The sequence below is a fragment of the Antechinus flavipes genome, chromosome 6 (genome assembly GCF_016432865.1).
Source record: "Antechinus flavipes isolate AdamAnt ecotype Samford, QLD, Australia chromosome 6, AdamAnt_v2, whole genome shotgun sequence".
NCBI lineage: Eukaryota > Metazoa > Chordata > Mammalia > Dasyuromorphia > Dasyuridae > Antechinus > Antechinus flavipes.
The window spans coordinates 182,242,780-182,263,546 of NC_067403.1; the positions used below are offsets into that span (position 1 = coordinate 182,242,780).

The 20,767-nt window shown below is 40.9% G+C and overlaps 1 protein-coding gene across 2 annotated transcripts in view; it reads right to left on the reverse strand.

Moving 5' to 3' along the window:
• NRG1 (neuregulin 1) overlaps positions 1 to 8,479 on the reverse strand; it is a 213,078-nt gene extending 204,599 nt beyond the window's left edge. For both annotated transcript variants that reach the window (XM_051965508.1, XM_051965509.1), the window contains exon 1: positions 7,786 to 8,479. In XM_051965508.1, coding sequence (XP_051821468.1) covers positions 7,786 to 7,873 — 88 coding nt within the window. In that variant the 5' untranslated portion in view covers positions 7,874 to 8,479. The remainder of the gene's footprint in view (positions 1 to 7,785) is intronic.
• Positions 8,480 to 20,767: the final 12,288 nt, after the last annotated feature.

Genomic DNA, 20,767 nt, shown 5'->3' on the forward strand with positions numbered 1-20,767 from the left:
GGATTTTGTTCCTAAGTGATGAAATATAGAGGTTGCAAAGGTACTATCCTGAGATGTATTTCTTTCTCTCCGTCCAAAGTTCCTGCAACTTCTCTTCTATATTCCCCCCTCCCAAATACTCAGTTTTTTAAGAATGACAGCACTTCATGGCTTCTTAAGCATTCTCTCTTCATGGTCACATCCCAGCAGAGTTCCCACACATCCCTTCTTTAAACCTTTCCCCCAGTTATAGCTCTGATGTTAATAAAACACTGATTTCCCTTCCAGAAACCCAACCCCTCCTCATCCTGGTTTGGATCATATGGGAGATGCAAAGAGGGATGAGGGGGAAAGAGAAGGATAATTTACATTCCTGCACCTGCACCTTATTGCACAAAGCCAAGAAGGCAGGAGACTATCCCATTACATCAGACAAAAAGACAGCAACTATCCTCCCCTTTGGAAATCTCACTAATACCCACTTTTACTAACATACTTTTTTTTCAAATATACATCTTTTTCTAACTTACATCTCAAGGCATCCCTCAAGAGGAGTACAATGAAGTCCATGTGATAAACTCAGTTTAAACATCAACTCAAGTGTTACTAGGAGCTCGAGTTTCAAAACCTTCTCATAACTTATAAATCTCAAGAGGTTTCTGTCAAAGATAAAGTTATGCTGAGCCTTGCTTGACTTTCATTATTTGCACAAAGTTCAACACAGATTTTTATAAGTATGTTACTGACTGTCATTGTGGAAGTAAGCAGAGAATTGTTAATAAGGGAAAGTGTGACTACAGTTTTTACAATGCAGGGTTACACAGAGTAATTAGGTCTCAAAGAGAAGACTCTAATTGGAAGATGCAATTGGTACCTATTATACATATTATAATGGATTGTAAATCTCACCAATTCTGCCCTCCAATCACAACTCAGCCATCTAGGTATAAATATCCAGTACTATAGATCTTGCCCATATACTCCCCTAGTGACATATTATGGAATCCACATACTAGAGACAATTACTATCTTCAGACATTGCAGTGGTACCTGCCAATGTGACCAGTTTCATTTTCCCAGCCTAAAATTCCTTGACTACATCTAGCCCACGTAAAACTGATACTTAGAGTCATGGATAGATATGCTTACTCATTGTATTTCTATGGATAATAAATTTGGTATTTCAAAGTGATAACACTTCAAAATTGTGTCAAATCATTTTATACATGCAAACAAAAATCAAACAAGTATTATGTTTTCTTAGCTAGTTTTATGATGAAAATCATTATGATCCATTTCTGAAAAGTTCATTTCTAACTATCAAGATCACCCAGGAATTTTCCTAGATTAGGAATTGTTATTTTGAGATCATGGATTGAAAACTGAAAAGGACCTTGGAAGACAACCACCTTATTTTACAAATGAGAGAACTGAGGCCCAGAGAGGTTAAAGAATTTGATAATAAGAGTCACATAGCTAATATGGGTCTAAATCAATATTTGAATGCAGGTCTTACTAACTCTACTTCTAATACTATATCTATTACCCCATTATGAGTTCTGGCCCATGCTCTGCTGGTAACCCATTAGAAATCCCTTCCCCTCTTTCATCTATTTGTAAGCTAAAGTAACAAAATCTTGAAAGCCATTTCTAGCTCCAAAATGATAATTCAATTTTGCTTTGGAAATAATAAATAAGAAAACTTCTATGGAAGCAGTTTGGTGTTTAACAACAATATATTTTTTTTAAACCTAGCACAGCCAGAGTTAAAAATGACCTCTACTGGAAAAAGGACCCAAATATGCAAAACTGTAGCAGCTCTTTTTATTGTGGCAAGGAAATAGAAATTGAGTGGATGTCCATGAATTGGGGAATGGCTAAATAAGTTATGATATATGAATGAAATGGAATATTATTGTTCTATAAGAAATGATGAGCAGACTGGTTTCAGAAGAGCCTGGAAAGACTTACAGCAATAGATGCTGAGTGAAGTAAGCAGAACCAGGAAATCCTATACACAATAAAAGCAAGATTATGTGATGATCATCTATGATAGACATAATTCTTCTCAGCAATGTGGTGATCCAAGACAATTCTAATAGACTTGGGATGGAAAATGCCGTCTGTATCCAGAGAGAACTATGGATATCGACTATGAATCAAAATCTAGTGTTTTCATCAGACAATGTTTTCACCCTTTGTTTTTTTGCTTGCTTTTTCTTTCTTGTATTTTTAAAATTCATTTTAAAATGAATTGGTCAGAATAAATGACCTTTAACTAGAGGTGAATAAAAGTCATTTATTCGGACCAATTCATTTTACTTATGAGGAAACTAAGGCTACGAGAGGGAAAGTGACTTATCCATGATCCCGGGAGAGCACTGAGATCCCAATCTCATTTATATATTCTAAAACCAAACTCCAAGTCTACCTCCTGGGCTAGCCACTTAGATGAGTCACCTGAATCCTCAGGACCTCAGTTCTCATCTGTAAAATGGATGGGCTCTATTTGGATGGCCTATGTTGCTATGTTGTTAAAAAGTGTTCTGAAAACTTTTAAGCTGTGTGACATATGCTCCTTACTCTCAAACACTTCCTGGCCTTTTCCTCTACAAAATGGCTCATATTTCATTCTGTCAATAAGGTCATTATAGTAAGCTCTTATTTCTTTTTACTAAGCAAAGAGAAAAACAAAGGGGTTGCAGATTTTTTTGTATTTAGACTGAAGCAGAGCACCCACCAATCTTGAACAATATTTCTTTCCCTTTAGTTGCTATCATGCTGTCCTGCTTTGTCTGCCCCATTAGGTATTCCATTATGCCTGGTTCTTGCTATTTACTTTAAGGAGAAGACCAAATCAGTGATGCCATGGGGACAACATGCTGTCAGTTTCTATCTACTTGGAAGCCTAAATTTATCATTTTTCTATTCCTTGTACTTACAAATGTTTGAACAGGTTATGGGCAAGTGTGGACACAATTGTTCCAGAGTTAGGCTTGATAAAATTAACCCAGTCTAAGCTGTTTACAAAGCCAATCCAGTATTACTGAGGGGAAACAACAACAACCAAGCATCCAAGCATCAAAGGAATTGTATCTCTAGTGGAGCTATCTAGCTTGATAGCATTGTGGAGAGTGGGGGGTGGGGAGTTGGCCTTTTCAGTAATGAAGAGTGAAGTTGCCTCAGTTACACAAGAGATCAAGATATCTGAAGAAGACCCCAGAATCCAAAAGATTCAGAGTGTTTCAGAGTCGTAGGGATGTACAGAAAAATATATGTCAAAGATGTCTATGTGGTTAAAAGTTAAAGCAACAGTGATTGTTGGGCTTGGGATCTATTTAAAACCCAGATCACAGAATCGGTAATGATCCCAAACAACTACATACCAATCAGGTTTAGATGCTGGGACAGAAATGCATCAGACTAAGAATTAGCCACCAGTGATTTCCTTATCAAACACAGAGGCCAATGGAAACTTCCATCTTTTCAACAGATGTTTGTATGACCACGACTCTGTCTGACCCACTGTACGGTGGAGCTCCTTTTTACTCTCCCGGAAGTTTTGAACCATTATTTTAGGATACAAGGACAATAAATGCCTGAATGTCTTTCTGCTGATCCAGTTTCAGGAGCTGTAATAAGGCATGGAGGGGTGGGGGATCTAGAGGCAGTGATTCAGTGTTTATGGATACAATTATTATTATCAGTAATTCAGCCATAAGAGGTAGGTAAACATTCATAGTATTACAAAGTCGTAGATTTGGATGAAACCTCAGAGACCCCTTAAATTTTACAGCTGAAGCAACAGATTTGGAGATTAAATTATCTGTTCAGCATGAGGGAATGGACAGAGGACTGAGTCTGAAATTAGAAAGACCTGGCCTTGGTTCTTGCCTGAGACACACCAGCTGGAAACTCTAGGCAAATCACTTATTCCACCCAGGACTCAGTTACCTTACCTGTAAAACAAGGGAATTAAAAAAAAAAGCTATGATCTAAAATGTAAAAATATAATATTGGATTGTTTGCTGTCTAGGGGAGAGAGTAGGGAGAATGGAGGGAGAAAAATTTGGATCACCAGGTTTTACAGGGGTGAATGTTGAAAGCTATCTTTGTATATATTTTTGTATATATATTTGAAAATAAAAAGCTATTATTTACAAAAAACAAACAAACTTTGATCCCTAAATCATCTGAGTAACAATTAGTCAAGATTTTATAACTATGACTCCAAAACTATTGTGTCCAAGTTTCCTACATTCACTTTTGAACCTTAATTCATTAATTTTTAAGCACCTACTGTATACAGGATCATTTGTTGGAAATTTAAAAAGAAAAAAATTAATGCAGATCCTTAATTAAGGAGCTTTTAAGCCACTAAAGCAAACTAGGATGAATGGGAATAAATATAATGCAAGGTCCAAATAATTCTCATTTCCTCAGTATCTTCCTCACAACAAACTAGTGAGAAAGTGAGATGAAAGCTAGCTAAATCAGACTAGGATGTGGAAGTGAGGAGTTGTCCACCTAGAGATAATAACTTTAGAAGAACTAATGAGATTGCTAAATAAGAACTAATCCAGCCCTGGGCAGAATCCTAGGGAATAAAGAGCCCTAGGGAATACTCATATTTTTATAGGATAGGGAGACCAAAAAACCAGCTAAAGAAACCAAAAAGTACTTGAAAGCAATAGGAACATCATTCCAATTGGTAAATTCATGCCTTTAGGAATGATGGATACTTATTGAGAGATTGCTGTAAAACAGAATATAAAATAAATAATACTAGGCCAGGTTCTAGAGGACTTGAATGATCTTGGACAAGCTGCTTTACTTCCCTGGGCCTCAGTTTCCCCATTTCTAAAATGGGAATAATCACAGCTCTTAACATAGGGTGACTGAAAGGAGTAGACAAAGTGTTCTCAAACAACCAAGCTAAGAACAAAATAATGGGCATATACATAGAAATTTCAGTTTTCCTAAATAAGGATAATGACTAATAGGATAAAGTGGGTACTTCCAAATCAATCCTATCTAAAGCATTCTATCTGTGGATCCAATAGAACTCTAAAGAGGACCTCACACCTATCCCCACAAAGCAGCATTAGTACACACTAACTAGGGCAAGATCAGAGCTTACTACCAGGAGAGAGGATATACATAGGCAATGAAGACACCATTTGTGTTCCCCCCCCCCCTTCCTGCACTGTGTGATGTGATGAAATAAAACAATGGTTTTGCTGTTTGAATTCTATCTCTTTGTAGAGCCATGACTTTGGACAAGTAAACTTAACTTTCTTTGGAGCTCAATTTCCACTTCTATAAAAGGAGATATCTGTATTATTTGACACAGTACCTGGCACACAGGTGATTAATAAATGCTCCTTTATTTGTACATATGATCTGGAAGGTCCTTTCCCATTTAGTTCCTATAAATTTATAAGAGTGCTGCCTCCTGATGATTATGGAGGACATGGAAACATGGGAGATGGAAGAAAGACTATCATTTTCCATATATATATAACATTCAAAGAGGTCTTATCATTTAACCCTCAAGCCCTTGCCAAAGTAATTCCATATGACCACAAAATCCAGTGACATCATTGGCTGTTCCCAAAATCTTTAGTGGTGCCTCATTTTCTACAGATTAAATTTCAACCTCTTTTCTAGGCCTTCAATATCCTCTAGTATCTGGCTCCACCCCACCTTTCCAGACTTCCTGGAGGGCAGACAAGTTTCATTCCACCACAAGCCTCACCTAACAAGATTTTAAATTTCTTTGATGTGTAGAAGCAGTTGAAGAGGATAATAGATAGAATTCTGGACTGAAATTCAAATGAAGCTCAGACAATTACTAGCAGTGAGCCTCAGTTTTCTCATTTGTAAAATAGAAATGAATAAAAAACTCCTACTTCTTAGGAGGTAGTCAAGATCACTGGAAAATCTTTGTAAAGTGGTTTGCAAATCTTAAAAAGCTATGCAAATGTTACCTATTATTTGGTGCATAGAACAAATGTTATTGTACAGTGGAGGCTAATGAATAGCCTGACCTCACCTTCAAAGTCCACTAGTCAGGGGGGTCAGGAAAAACCTAGTTTCAGGATTGTTGGCTGGATACTAGCAGTGCAACCCTAATTCACTTAAACTTTATGAGTCTAGGCAGCCAAAATGGTTGTTACAGAGGAACTGCTGTTCTTCATTGGTAGAGGGAATTTCCAAACTGAGAATTTCCCCCATTCAAATGAAATTACAGGTCGAGCCTTCTACATTCCCCACATTTTGTATTGTTCTGTCCCTCTGAATCTGTCTTCTACTTTTAAACTATGAGTGAAGGATCCCAGAAACCCTATTTGATCCAGGTTTTCATTTCCCTGAGAACCTAGTTCATTAAGGCTTTAATAAATACTACCAATTGGACCTGTTTGCTTTAGTATCTCATTTGTAAAATGAGCCAATGAAGAATACAAATCACCCGAGTATCTTTGCCAAGAAATCCCTAAATGGAGTCAGAATGACTAACAAATACTACAACCATTTGGATCTATAGAGGAAAAACACGCATTCAAAAAGAGTTTCTTCAAACATGCTTCATTCATTCATTCTTCCAAAGTTGGGGGGATGTGTTCTAGGGAGGATACCCAACAATGTATTTTTAAACAGAGGCTGACTGACAGGAGGACAGCTACTCTCTCTGGAAGTAGAAGCCAACATAGGGACAGCAAGAGGGTGTCAAAATAAGGCCCCGAGGCCAATAGTTTCCATTTTCAATCACTCAACCAGCAGGAGGACATGCCCTAATCAAAAGAGGCAGCTGGGCACCCCAAAGAAGAAGATCAAGAGTTAGACTCCCTTGTGAGTTTAAGAGAGCGCATACGTATGGATTTAGGAAAGAGACTCAACCAAGATTTGGGGGAATCTGGAAATCTTTATCTGAGAAGTCTGATGGGGTGAGATGTGATCTGCTAGTCTGACTTGAAAAAATTTTAAGCTGCTGATCAAAACTGTAGGTTGGTTAGAACGAACCAGGGCGAACGATGCATCTGCCAGAGACCCTCCTGCGCCCTAGAGCCGACATCAAGTCACAGTTGTCCTTTCCCTTCCTCTCCATCCCTGACACACGCATACATACTGCTGGGGAGTCAGTCCACTTCCATTCGTCCCAAGCCTACTTTCGGACTCTGGGCAACCTTTTCCGGATGGCTCCACTAGGTGGCAGCCGGCGCCCGTCCAATTGGTTTCACCATCTACTCCACACTATTCCTTCAATATCTCCTGAGGCCTGATTTCAGGGCTCGGGTTCTACTAGGAACTGTTCAAGAGAAAATGCTGCATTCAAGTAAGGGGAGGCAGTAAAACTACAGACCAGAAGCGAGCGGCCCCGAGTCTTTGGTTCTAACTACCTGCCTACCTTCCCTGGGCCTCAGTTTCTAAAGATGGAAAATAGGTCGGTCCCCGGCTGGGGACCTTTCCAGTTCTTAGTGCTTGAATCTTGAGCTGGAGAGGCGGAGGGCAGCCAGGTAAGGGAGAGGTCGGGCCAGGGACCCCTAAGTTCGCCCTCGCCCTTTCCCCTGCCCCACGCCCACACCGGCCGCAGGAAGGAGGAGATGGAGACAGCTCCAGGTTTCAGGATGCGCTGCCGCCGCCGCTGCTTCTGCAACCTGCCCGCTGCCGGCTCGCTAGATTGGGCTGGGTTCTCTGGGGAATGCAGGGTGGGACCCAATGGGAGTAAAGCGAAGACGGGAGAAGAGAAGGGAAGAGAGGAAAGGAGAGAGGCGGAGAGGGAGCGTCTCTGGGGTCGGCACTCACCGCCCTCCGGGGGCGCAGTCTTCTGGCCCGAGCCTCGTTCCTTCTTTTTGCCTCTTCCCCTGGTCTTGCCATCCTTCTTCTCGGACATCTCGGCAGTGGGCGCTTGGAGATCCCTGGCTATACTGGCGTTTAACGGAGCCTGCTGTCGGGAGACTCTTGGTGTCTCTTTCCCGCAGGCGCGCCGCAACTTTCTGGCCCCTCGGGCGCCCCGGTCGAAGTTGGTGGCTGGGGGATGCGCAGCAAGTCCCGAGGGTCTCTTCCTAGATGGAGTTGCCAAGGACTTCGGGGGGTCTGGGAGGGTCTCGGGGGAAGACAGTCAGATAGATAAGAGATCAACAGCGTGCCCGGGGCGGAGGGTGCGTGTGGATCACCTGGCCAGTGCGCCGCGCCGCGCTGATCCTCTCCAGCGCTCTCGGATTCGGATTCGGGCTTGCCCTTCCAAAGCGCTCGGAGACCACACTCGTAGACACTGAATGCGAAGCTCGCGAGGAGGAAGGTGGACTACGACAACGACTAGGAGGAGGAGGAGACGCCAAGAAGGAAGAGTGGACAGGCAGAAGGACTAGCAGGAAAGCAGACCCGAGACACTCCGCTCATTCTCTGCCCAGGGCCATCGTCGTGACTGCGCTGCCGCTGTTTTCGCCGCCGGCCCGAGAGCGAAGACCTAAGGAGTTGCTGAAAGTTTGAGGGGAACTCCTTGCCTGCCCTTTTCATTGCCCCGCCAACCACCCACCTCTCGCCAGCAGGTTGGACGACACGCCGCGCCTCCCCTCCTCATCCCTCCCCTTCCCCTGGCTCTGCCCCTCCCCCTGCTGCGCCCCTCCCCCTCCACACCACACCCCCCAGTCCTGGCCAGGAGCCGCGGAGGCGGCGCTGTTAGGCTCTCCGGCCCCCAGGAGCGCCGGGACTCGGTGCTCACTGCTAGAGGCTGGTGGCCAGCTCCCGTGAGAAGGAGGGAGGGCAGAAGTTGGGCTAGCCGGGCCGAAGAGACCCCTCTTAGGCGGCTGCCAGGGACAGCGCCCTCGCCGCGCGGGGAAGGGAGGCTGACTCCAGGGGCTGCGATTGGCCGCCGCAGCTGTAATTCGAAACTTTACAGCTGCTGGGGACCTCGGAGGCCACCTAGCCCAAGGATCCCCCTCATTTCTACAAATGGAGAGACTGAGGCCCAGAGAGGGGAAGGCACTTGTTCGCAGTGTGTGGCAGAACACAAATCCTGGGTCTCCGGCAAGGACGCCGGAGCTGCCCAACTCCTACTGCCTCACAGGGAGCTCGGAAGGTAGAAAGCGTAGCCCAGAGGTTCCTCGAGAATGGGAAGGCAGCCTCTCCCGCGGTCTTTAGCCTCTCTTCTCTCTTCCTTTCGATCCCAGCGTCTTTTTATCTCTTCCTCTTGTCTCTACTGCTGTTTATTGTTTCCCTATATATGTGTCCCTATCTGTGACTCTCTGACTCTACCTCTCAGTTTCTACCTCCCTGGGTAACGGCTCGCTCCCGGGCCCCGGGGCTGCTCAACGGGCGCCCCCCTGTGGGACATAAGGGGCTCAGGGAGTGCCTACGGGGCTCCTGAGAGAGGGGACTGTAAACTCTTAACACTGACGCTTGGTAGAACTCGGGTAGGGAGATTTTTCTGGAGTCCCGAATGGGAAAGTCCCTTTACTTCCTGTCCTGGGCTCCTCCCGGACGGACACTCCCTCCCTCCTTTCTCACCTGAGGGCAATAGAGAAAGTGCCAGGCCCCGGGAATGCAGGCGAAAGGTGAGCACCTCTCCACTCAGAGCTCTGACGCGGCTAGTCTTAAGGCCGGGGGCGGGAGGTCTGGAACCGCTCCCTGCTAGGTTACTAAAGCAACTTGCTTCCTAGAGCACTAGGGGCATCTCTTTGGAAAAGTCCTACACTGCGCTGTTCCCCGTTGGCCTGCAAACCAGAGACACTCCTGGGAAATCTTGGAAGTGTGTGACTGTCCAGGAACAGTCTGGGACCACCCGATTGCCTGACGACGGTCTCCTCCCTGAACGCCTGCATGAAGGACCAATTATGAATGTTTCTGAGACTTTGAAGGAATATGAACCCCTTGTCCAATAGCTTGGTGTTCATTTCTCCTTTCCAAATCAAGTATTCTGTAGGTGAGCCTGCAGAAGGATTGTAGTGAGAGCTTGAGGACCCCTACGCTATTCCCATCTTTTCTCTGACCTTCCAAGAATCTGGGATCAGAGAATCTCCTAACTCGAAATGAAATTCAGTTTGCAAGTGCTTTCCTTATTCTTGCCTCTTTCCTGACGAGGGGGGTAGGGGGGTGGAGGGGGGGGAAGATATCTGATGGTCAGTGAGGTGAGAGAGGTGCAGAAACAAGGCCCAAAGAAAGGGGGCTAGGATAACCTGCCAGCCCATCATCAGCCAGTACCTACTTGATTTAGGAGTTGAGGAAGACACACCGACAAGCAGCATCTATGTCCGGGATGGGATAATATGGGAATGGAGGGAGCAATTATGTAAAATTACTAGAAGGAACTAGAGAATAAAAATCCATACTTAATTGTGTAAGAAAACAAACTGGTATACATGACCCAAAATCTTTACCTACACATGGGGAGAGGGAATAATCTGCCATATTGATACTTGGAAGGCTTCTAAGAAAGCAAGCAAAATCCACTCATATTAAAGAAAAATCCAAGAAAACCAATTCATATTTGAATCTGCTTCCTCCCTTTTACAAATTAGGTATTCCTCATTTCCAAGCCTCTGCTGTCAACACTAATTGAATCATCACCCAACCCTGCAAAGACAGAGCAATCTTGTATTGAGATTTTTGGGGGGGAGGATCAGAAATATTTTGTAGGGTCTTCTGGATACACAAAACAAAACAAAACAAACAAAAAACATGAGGGTCAGAATTAAGTCCCATTGTATAAGACTAAAATGTTTTTTTTTTTCAAGTTAAATTTGGATACTTAGATAAAGCCCCGGTGGGTAAGTTTCTCCTGGTTAAGCCCTCTCTGCAGCATTGCCTTTATTTGGCAGTATTAAATTAAAAAGGCTTGACAGCCAAATTTCCTCTGACATCCTTCCAGGAGACTCTGAATGTGAATTTCACTGGGTCATAAAGACAGCAAAGGCAGAGAAAGGAAAATGTCTATTTTATGAATCTGACTGGAGAATGAGCATTTGAATATTCCACAGAGACGGGAATGTTAAACCAAATTCTGGAAGTTGGCTGAAATACTTTAGCTCTCCCAGAAGGGGCCACTGCTTCGCAAGCAGGAAACAGCCTAGAAGAGGGAGGGGGCCCCTGCCAGCCCCACAGTGCCTTGCTCAGGGCTGAGACAATGGAACTAAGCTTTGGGGCTCATACTCTTCGTATGTTACCCAGGGTCCAGTCCCTCCAAGTTGGGTGGGAGATGGCCTTCTGCCACATTTCACATTGTAAGAGGAAAGATCTCAGCAAATCCAAGAAGCACAATAAAAAAAAAAAATCAATTCATATTTAAATACTTAACTATATGTGGTTTTGTTCCAGGTCCAGGATATTACCTAAAGAGCTATTTTAGCTTTCATAATATGGTTATTAACCCTTAACAATACTAGTTTGGGGTTAGAGGGCACATCTCTGAATTTTGTAGCAGCTTTTAATTGGAAAGTAATGGAGAGAAACTGCACTGGCTTGGTTAAAGGAAGCAACACTTCCAATGAATTGCTAAACACTTCAAAGTGGAGTGGAAATAGCAAAGTGGAAGGTAGCAAACTTTGCATCACTGGAGGCTTCTGAGGAAAGACCGGATGGACATTTGTCAGAGATGTTGTAGGGAAGATTCCCATCTAGGACTAAAACAGATCAGGTGACCTTGAGGCTGTTCCAGGGCAGAGACTCTTGGCTGTACTCTTTGCTGGGAATTTACTAATGAGGGAGTACTTTCAAAGAGAGATGGCCAACTGAAACCCATAGCAACACCTTAACACAATCAAAATCTGGACCTCTACTGAAAAAAAAAAAAACTTTGTGAAGTCTACCAGAATTATGATTCTTATTCTGGAAAAACAGAGCTTGTCAAAAAAATTACAATCAACTAACACTTATGGCTTAAGCACCTATTGTGAGCCAGATATTCAAGGGTATTAGGGATACAAAGGAGCCTTCAGGGAACTGGGGAAACAATATGTTCTCATGTAATCATATACAAAATAAAAATACAAAATGAATTTTTTAAATGTTAAGTATTTTTGAAGGGGGGAACTAGCACTAGCAATTGAGGAGAAACAGAAATGGCTTTATGTAAAAGGGACAACTTCAATTTTGAAGGAAACTAGAAATTACAAATGGTAAAGATAATGATGAAGGCATATCCCTGGAGAGAAAGTATGCAAAGGTATAGCAATGAGGTGGGAAATGAAGTGCCATCTGAGGAAGAGCAAGAAGATCAGTTTAGCTGGACCAAAGTACATAAAAGTAAAGAATGAATATTGAGGCTGAAAAGGGAAATTGAAGCAATGTTATAACACCTTTAAATCACAAGAGAAGAGAGATCAATTCTAAAGATAGTAAGGAGCCACTGGAGTTTATTGAGCAAGGGTAGAACTTAGTCAATTTGTTTTTTAAGGAAATCACTTTGTGTAGAGGTTGGATTGTAAAAAGGAGAAACCCAAGGCAGGGCCACCAATTAGAAGGTTGTTGCAAAAATTTAGGTGAGATGAGATCCTGAACTTTGATTTTGATCACTGAAAGAAGAGATAAGGGACTAGATGGGGGAGATATAATGGGAGTAGGATGGGCAGTGCAGCTGATTGACTATGAGTGTGAGAATGAGAGAAGAATCACACCACAGCGAAGAATCTGGGTATCTAATTTCAATCTAAATACAAAACTTTGGGGTGGGAAAGACAATTAGTTCAGTTTCTGACACATAGGTTGAAAAAGCTTACATAACATCTACTACGAAGCACCTAATATATAGTTGGCAAGGCAGGATTGGCACTCTGGAGATATCCTAAGGGTGGATGTATAGGTCTAAGCATCACACTCTCATTAGAGATGATAACTGAACAACTAATGGTCAAACTAGATCTTGAATGCAGATGTCTGGACTCCAAGTCCAATAAAGGAATGTGGCATAGTAGGAAAAAAAAGAATAGTAAAGAACTAAACCCAAGAAAGAAGATCCTTGTGATATGGAGAAATAGTGATGAAAAGTGATCTACTGCTACTCCCTTATTTTACAAATGAAGAAACTAAGACCTAATCAAGAGAATGACTTGCTTAAGACCCTATGCCGACTCCAAGCGAAGCATGCTTCCCATTGTATCCTATGGCTGCAGGAGAGGGAGAATGGGAAGGCAAGCACAATCTTTGTGTACCAAGATAAAACTGGGTATAGGTCCTGAAGATCTTTTAAGAAGCTTTCAAGGATACTGCTGTTTTGAATGAACCCAAGTTTCTTCGAGACACAAAAATCCAGATTGTTAGAACCATTATTCTCCTGGGGAATGTTCTGTGGATGTAAATTATAGAATACTATAATCTTAAAAGAATTCAAGGAATGGGTGATCCAAAGGCAAGGGAGGAAAGGAGTCATAAGGTGAGTATTAAGGGCTGACTCATGCACAGCAATGACACCTATGGTTGGGAAAGGAGGGTATCATTAGGTTGAGAGAGGGAAGGTGAACAGATAGATGGACAGATTCTGTGCTGCCTGAAATCTTAATCATACAACTCATCCTGCCACATTTATGCTTTCACCTTGGTTTTTATATTTCCTTTTCAGTTATATTTAACAAATATTTATTAAGCACTGACTGTACGTGTTCAAGATAAGATGGATACAAAGACAAATTGCCTTCAAGCAGCCTTCCTTCTATTGGGGTTGAGGGAGGAAAAATAGCACTTTTATACTGATAAGTTTATGTAAATTAAATTAAATGATAATTTAATTGGAAGGGGAAAGAATATTCACAATTATGGTAGTGGTTCTTTTTTTTTTTTTTTTTAAATTTTTTATTTAATAATTACATTATATTGACACTCGTTTCTGTTCCGATTTTTTTCCCCCTCCCTCCCTCCACCCCCTCCCCTAGATGGCAAGCAGTCCTTTATATGTTGGATATGTTGCAGTATATCCTAGATACAATATATGTTTGCAGAACCGAACAGTTCTCTTGTTGCGTAGGGAGAATTGGATTCAGAAGGTATAAATAATCCGGGAAGAAAAACAAAAATGCAGATAGTTTACATTCGTTTCCCAGTGTTCTTTCTTTGGGTGTAGCTGCTTTTGTCCGTCATTTATCAATTGAAACTCAGGTCTCTTTGTCAGAGAAATCCACTTCCATCAAAATATGTCCTCATACAATATCGTTGTCGAAGTGTATAATGATCTCCTGGTTCTGCTCATTTCACTTAGCATCAGTTCATGTAAGTCTCGCCAGTCCTCTCTGTATTCATCCTGCTGGTCATTTCTTACAGAACAATAATATTCCATAACATTCATATACCACAATTTACCCAGCCATTCTCCAATTGATGGGCATCCATTCATTTTCCAGTTTCTAGCCACTACAAACAGGGCTGCTACAAACATTTTGGCACATACAGGTCCCTTTCCCTTCTTTAGTATTTCTTTGGGATATAAGCCCAATAGAAACACTGCTGGATCAAAGGGTATGCACAATTTGATAATTTTTTGGGCATAATTCCAGATTGCTCTCCAGAATGGTTGGATTCGTTCACAACTCCACCAACAATGCATTAGTGTCCCAGTTTTCCCGCATCCCCTCCAACATTCATCATTATTTTTTCCTGTCATCTTAGCCAATCTGACAGGTGTGTAGTGGTATCTCAGAGTTGTCTTAATTTGCATTTCTCTGATCAATAATGATTTGGAACACTCTTTCATATGAGTGGTAATAGTTTCAATCTCATCCTCTGAAAATTGTCTGTTCATATCCTTTGACCATTTATCAATTGGAGAATGGCTTGATTTCTTATAAATTTGAGTCAGTTCTCTATATATTTTGGAAATGAGGCCTTTATCAGAACCTTTAACTGTGAAAATGTTTTCCCAGTTTGTTGCTTCCCTTCTAATCTTGTTTGCATTAGTTTTATTTGTACAAAAGCTTTTTAATTTGATGTAATCGAAATTTTCTATTCTGTGATCAGTAATGGTCTCTAGTTCATCTTTGGTCACAAATTTCTTTCTCCTCCACAAGTCTGAGAGATAAACTATTCTATGTTCCTCTAATTTATTTATAGTCTCGTTCTTTATGCCTAGGTCATAGACCCATTTTGATCTTATCTTGGTATATGGTGTTAAGTGTGGGTCCATGCCTAATTTCTGCCATACTAATTTCCAATTATCCCAGCAGTTTTTATCAAATAATGAATTCTTTTCCCAGAAGTTAGGGGCTTTGGGTTTGTCAAATACTAGATTGCTATAATTGACTATTCTGTCTTGTGAGCCTAGCCTTTTCCACTGATCCACTAATCTATTTCTTAGCCAATACCAAATGGTTTTGGTGACTGCTGCTTTATAATATAATTTTAGATCAGGTACAGCTAGGCCACCTTCATTTGATTTTTTTTTCATTAATTCCCTTGAGATTCTCGACTTTTTATTGTTCCATATGAATTTTGTTGTTATTTTTTCTAGATCAATAAAATATTTTCTTGGAAGTCTGATTGGTATAGCACTAAATAAATAGATTAGTTTAGGGAGTATTGTCATCTTTATTATGTTCGCTCGGCCGATCCAAGAGCACTTAATATTTTTCCAATTATTTAAGTCTGACTTTATTTGTGTGGAGACTTTTTTATAATTTTGCTCATATAATTCCTGACTTTCCTTTGGTAGATAGATTCCCAAATATTTTATGGTATCAACAGTTATTCTGAATGGAATTTCTCTTTGTATCTCTTGCTGTTGGGTTTTGTTGGTGATGTATAAAAATGCTGAGGATTTATGGGGATTTATTTTGTAGCCAGCTACTTTGCTAAAATTATGAATTATTTCCAATAGCTTTTTGGTAGAATCTCTGGGGTTCTCTAGGTATACCATCATATCATCTGCAAAGAGTGATAGTTTGGTTTCCTCATTGCCTACTCTAATTCCTTTTATATCTTTCTCGACTCTTATTGCCAAGGCTAGTGTTTCTAATACGATATTAAATAATAATGGTGATAGTGGACAACCTTGCTTCACTCCAGATCTTACTGGGAAAGGTTCCAGTTTTTCCCCATTGCATATGATGCTTACTGATGGTTTTAAATATATGCTCCTGACTATTTTAAGGAAAAGTCCATTTATTCCTATGCTCTCAAGTGTTTTTATTAGGAATGGATGTTGGATTTTATCAAATGCTTTTTCTGCATCTATTGAGATGATCATGTGGTTTTTGTTTGTTTGGTTATTGATATAGTCAATTATGCTAATAGTTTTCCTAATATTGAACCAGCCCTGCATTCCTGGTATAAATCCTACTTGGTCATAGTGTATTATCCTGGTGACAATTTTCTGTAATCTTTTTGCTAATATTTTATTTAAGATTTTAGCATCAATATTCATTAGGGAGATTGGTCTATAATTTTCTTTCTCTGTTTTCAGCCTACCTGGTTTAGGTATCAGTACCATATCTGTGTCATAAAAGGAGTTTGGTAGGACTCCTTCAATCCCTATTTTTTCAAATAGTTTATATAACATTGGAGTTAATTGTTCTTTAAATGTTTGGTAGAATTCACATGTAAATCCATCTGGTCCTGGGGATTTTTTCTTAGGGAGTTGATTGATAGTTTGTTCTATTTCTTTTTCTGAGATGGGACTGTTTAGGATATTTACTTCTTCCTCTGTTAGTTTGGGCAAGCTGTATTTTTGGAGGTATTTTTCTATTTCATTTAAGTTGTCGAATTTATTGGCATAAAGTTGGGCAAAGTAACTCCTAATTATTGCTCTAATTTCCTCTTCGTTAGTGGTGAGTTCTCCCTTTTCATTTTTAAGACTAACAATTTGATTTTCCTCTTTCCTTTTTTTAATCAGATTTACTAAGGGTTTGTCTATTTTGTTGGTTTTTTCATAGAACCAACTCTTAGTTTTATTAATCAATTCAATAGTTTTTTTACTTTCAATTTTATTGATCTCACCTTTTACTTTTAGAATTTCAAGTTTAGTGTTTGACTGGGGGTTTTTAATTTGTTCCTTTTCTAGCATTTTTAATTGCAAACCCAATTCATTGACCTTCTCTTTCTCTATTTTATACAAATAGGCCTCTAGAGATATGAAATTTCCCCTTATTACCGCTTTGGCTGCATCCCATACATTTTGGTATGATGTCTCATTATTATCGTTTTCTTGGGTGAAGTTATTAATTATGTCTATGATTTGCTGTTTCACCCAATCATTCTTTAGTATGAGATTATTTAGTTTCCAATTATTTTTTGGTCTACTTCCCCCTGCTTTTTTGTTGAATGTAATTTTCATTGCATCGTGGTCTGAAAAGGATGCATTTACTATTTCTGCCTTACTACATTTGAGTTTGAGGTTTTTATGTCCTAATATATGGTCAATTTTTGTATAGGTTCCATGAACTGCTGAAAAGAAAGTGTATTCCTTTCTGTCTCCATTACATTTTCTCCAGAGATCTATCATATCTAACTTTTCTAGTATTCTATTTACCTCTTTGACTTCTTTCTTATTTATTTTTTGGTTTGATTTATCTAATTCTGAGAGTGCAAGGTTAAGATCTCCCACTATTATAGTTTTACTGTCTATTTCTTCTTGCAGCTCTCTTAGTTTCTCTTTTAAGAATTTAGATGCTACCCCACTTGGTGCATATATGTTTAATATAGATAGTGCTTCATTATCCATGCTACCCTTTAGCAAGATATAGTGCCCTTCCTTATCTCTTTTAATTAGGTCAATTTTTGCTTTAGCTTGATCTGAGATCAGGATGGCTACCCCTGCTTTTTTGACTTCACCTGAAGCATAGTAGATTTTGCTCCAACCTTTTACCTTTAACCTGCATGTATCTCCCGCTTCAGGTGTGTTTCCTGTAAACAACATATTGTAGGATTCTGGCTTTTAATCCATTCTGCTAACCGCTTCCTCTTTATGGGGGAGTTTACCCCGTTCACGTTTATGGTTAGAATGACCAATTCTGTATTACTTGCCATCTTGTTAACCCGGTTTATGCTTTCCTCCCTTCTTTCCCCTTTCCCCCCTTCCAAGTATTAAGCTTGTGAGCACCCCTTGCTTCTCACAGCCCTCCCTTTTTAGTGTCCCTCCCCCCGCCTTAGAGTTCCTCCCCCTATCTTACCCCTTTCCCTCCCAGTTCCCGTATTCCCTTCCGCTTAGCTTATTCCTTCCCTTTCCACTTTTCCCTTCTCACTTTTCAGTGAGATGGGAGAAGTTTCACCATAGATTGAATATGTCTTAAGATTTTTCACTTACAGCCAATTCTGAAGGCAGTAAGATACCCACTATATTCATCCCCCTCCATTCTTTCTCTCAGATATAATAGGTTTCCTTCGCCTCTTCATGAGATGTACTACCCCCACTTTACCCTTTTTCTGGTACAATGTCCTTTCCACATCAATTTCTAGAACAAGGTATACATGTATTCTTTATACATCTATATAGTCAAAATATAGTTCCCAAGATTAATCTTTACCTTTTTAGATTTCTCTTGAGTTCTATATTTGTAGATCAAACTTTTTGTTAAGTTCTGGTTTTTTCATCAGAAATAGATGAAATTCGCTTACTTCGTTGAATGTCCATCTTCTTCCCTGGAAAAAGATGCTCATTCTCGCTGGGTAAGTTATTTTTGGTTGCATACCAAGTTCCTTAGCCTTTCGGAATATCATATTCCAGGCCCTTCGATCTTTTAATGTGGATGCTGCCAGATCCTGGGTGATCCTTATTGTGGCTCCTTGATACTTGAATTGGGTTTTTCTAGCCGCTTGCAATATTTTTTCTTTCATCTGAGGGTTCTGGCATTTGGCCACTATATTCCTTGGTGTTTTGATTTTAGGATCCCTTTCAGTGGGTGATCGATGAATCCTTTCAATGTTTATTTTTTCCTCTGTTCCTATGACTTCTGGGCAGTTCTCTTTGATAATTTCCTGGAAGACAGTGTCCAGGCTCTTTTTTTCATCATGTTTTTCTGGGAGTCCAATGATTCTCAGATTGTCTCTCCTGGATCTGTTTTCCAGGTCTGTTGTCTTCCCCAGAAGGTATTTCACATTTTTCTCCATTGTTTGATTTTTTTGGATTTGCTTGACTGATTCTTCTTGTCTCCTCGAGTCATTCAATTCCACTTGTTCAATTCTGATTTTCAGTGAAGTATTCTCTTCACTCACTTTTTTAAAATCTTTCTCTAATTGTCCAATTGAGTTCTTTTGTTCTGTGGAATTTTTTTCCATTTCGCCAATTTTGTTTTTTAGAGAGCTGTTTTCTGTTTCCAGTTCACTAATCCTATTTTTCAAGGATTTTACTTCTTTATCTACTCTCTCTTTAACTTTCTCCAGGCTCTTTTGCCAAGCCTCCCTCTCCTTTTCCCAAGCTTCTCTCTCCTTTTGCCAAGCCTCACTCTGCTTTCCCCATTTTTCTTCTAGCTCCCTTGTGAGAGCCTTTTTAATCACTTCTATGAGGTTCATCTGTGCTGAGGAACAGATGATCTCCTCTTTTGGGGATTCACCTGGGGACTGCCTGTTTTTAGTCTCCTCAGGATTTAGAGTCTGCTCTCTATCTGTGTAGAAGCTGTCAAGGGTTAAAGTCCTCTTCAGCTTCTTGCTCATTCTGTCTATTAATCAGAGACAAACTACCAAAGAAAAACAGAAAAAACTGGATTCTTTCTTTGGGGAGGGGGGCTGGGTGTGTTATCGAGCTTCCTCTACAGACTGCAGGGGGCAGCAGTGAGGCACTAGCAGGACTGTGCTGCGCCTGCGCTCTGAGATCCCAAAGTGTGCTGAGTCACTGAGGGGGGGGAAGGGGGGAGCGGCCAGGTCCCGAGAGACTCCAGCTGTTTGGGGTTATATTCTTCAGCCCCGGTGTTTTTAGCTTCTCTGCTGGGCTGCTGACTTGCTGCAGGTTCCAAACCTGTAGCGAAGCTCTCCCCGCAGAGACGGCTGCGATCACTCCCCACTCCCTCTCCAGTCTGCTCCCGTGCTCTCACTGCCGCTGCCCGCCGCCTGCGCCCGATCTAAAACCGCCCCAGCCCTCCAGTAAAGACAGACCTTTCTTGGCGGATCTCAAGGATGGCTTCTCTTGGTAACTATTTGTGGGTTTTTTTCAGTCAAGCATTGATTCAGAGGCTTGTAATGAAGTGGTTAGTGAGAGAAAGCACGGAGCTTATGCAACTGTGAGCCTCCTCTCCGCCATCTTAACCGGAAGTCCCCATGGTAGTGGTTCTTAAAAGATATGCCCATATAGTTGCTGTGAATTTCTGTTGATTTCAAAGAATAACATGGTGATTAAATGCACTTAAAATTAAATGCATATGTTCAAATCTTCCATAATATGTTGGTATTTCTCCAGCAAAGAATAATGGGAGGGGGGAAGCTAGGTAGCTGGTATGGTGAACAAAGTACCAGACCCACAGTCTAGAAGACCTAAGTACAAATCTGACTTCAGACACCGTGCGACCCTAGGGAAGCCATGTAACCTCTAATTGTCTAAATTTCCTTATTTGTAAAATGGAAATAATAATAGCACTTTATTTCAACAGAGTACAAATGAAGTAAAAAATGTAAGGAACTTACCACAGTTCCTGGCATACAATAAGTGCTATGTAAATGTTTACTATCATTATTTTTATTGTTAATATTGTGCTGTGAGAAAAAGAAAATGAGAGAATCCCCAGCCTAGAGTGCTCAGTAGTAACTTCATGTAGAAGCTGGACCAAGTTCAGTCTTTAAGGAAGCTCAGAACTTGAGGATTGAAGTGAGAACAGAATGCATTCTAGTCATAAGAAATAGCTTTTGCAAAAACCTAGAGGTTTTGTTTAACTATTAATGA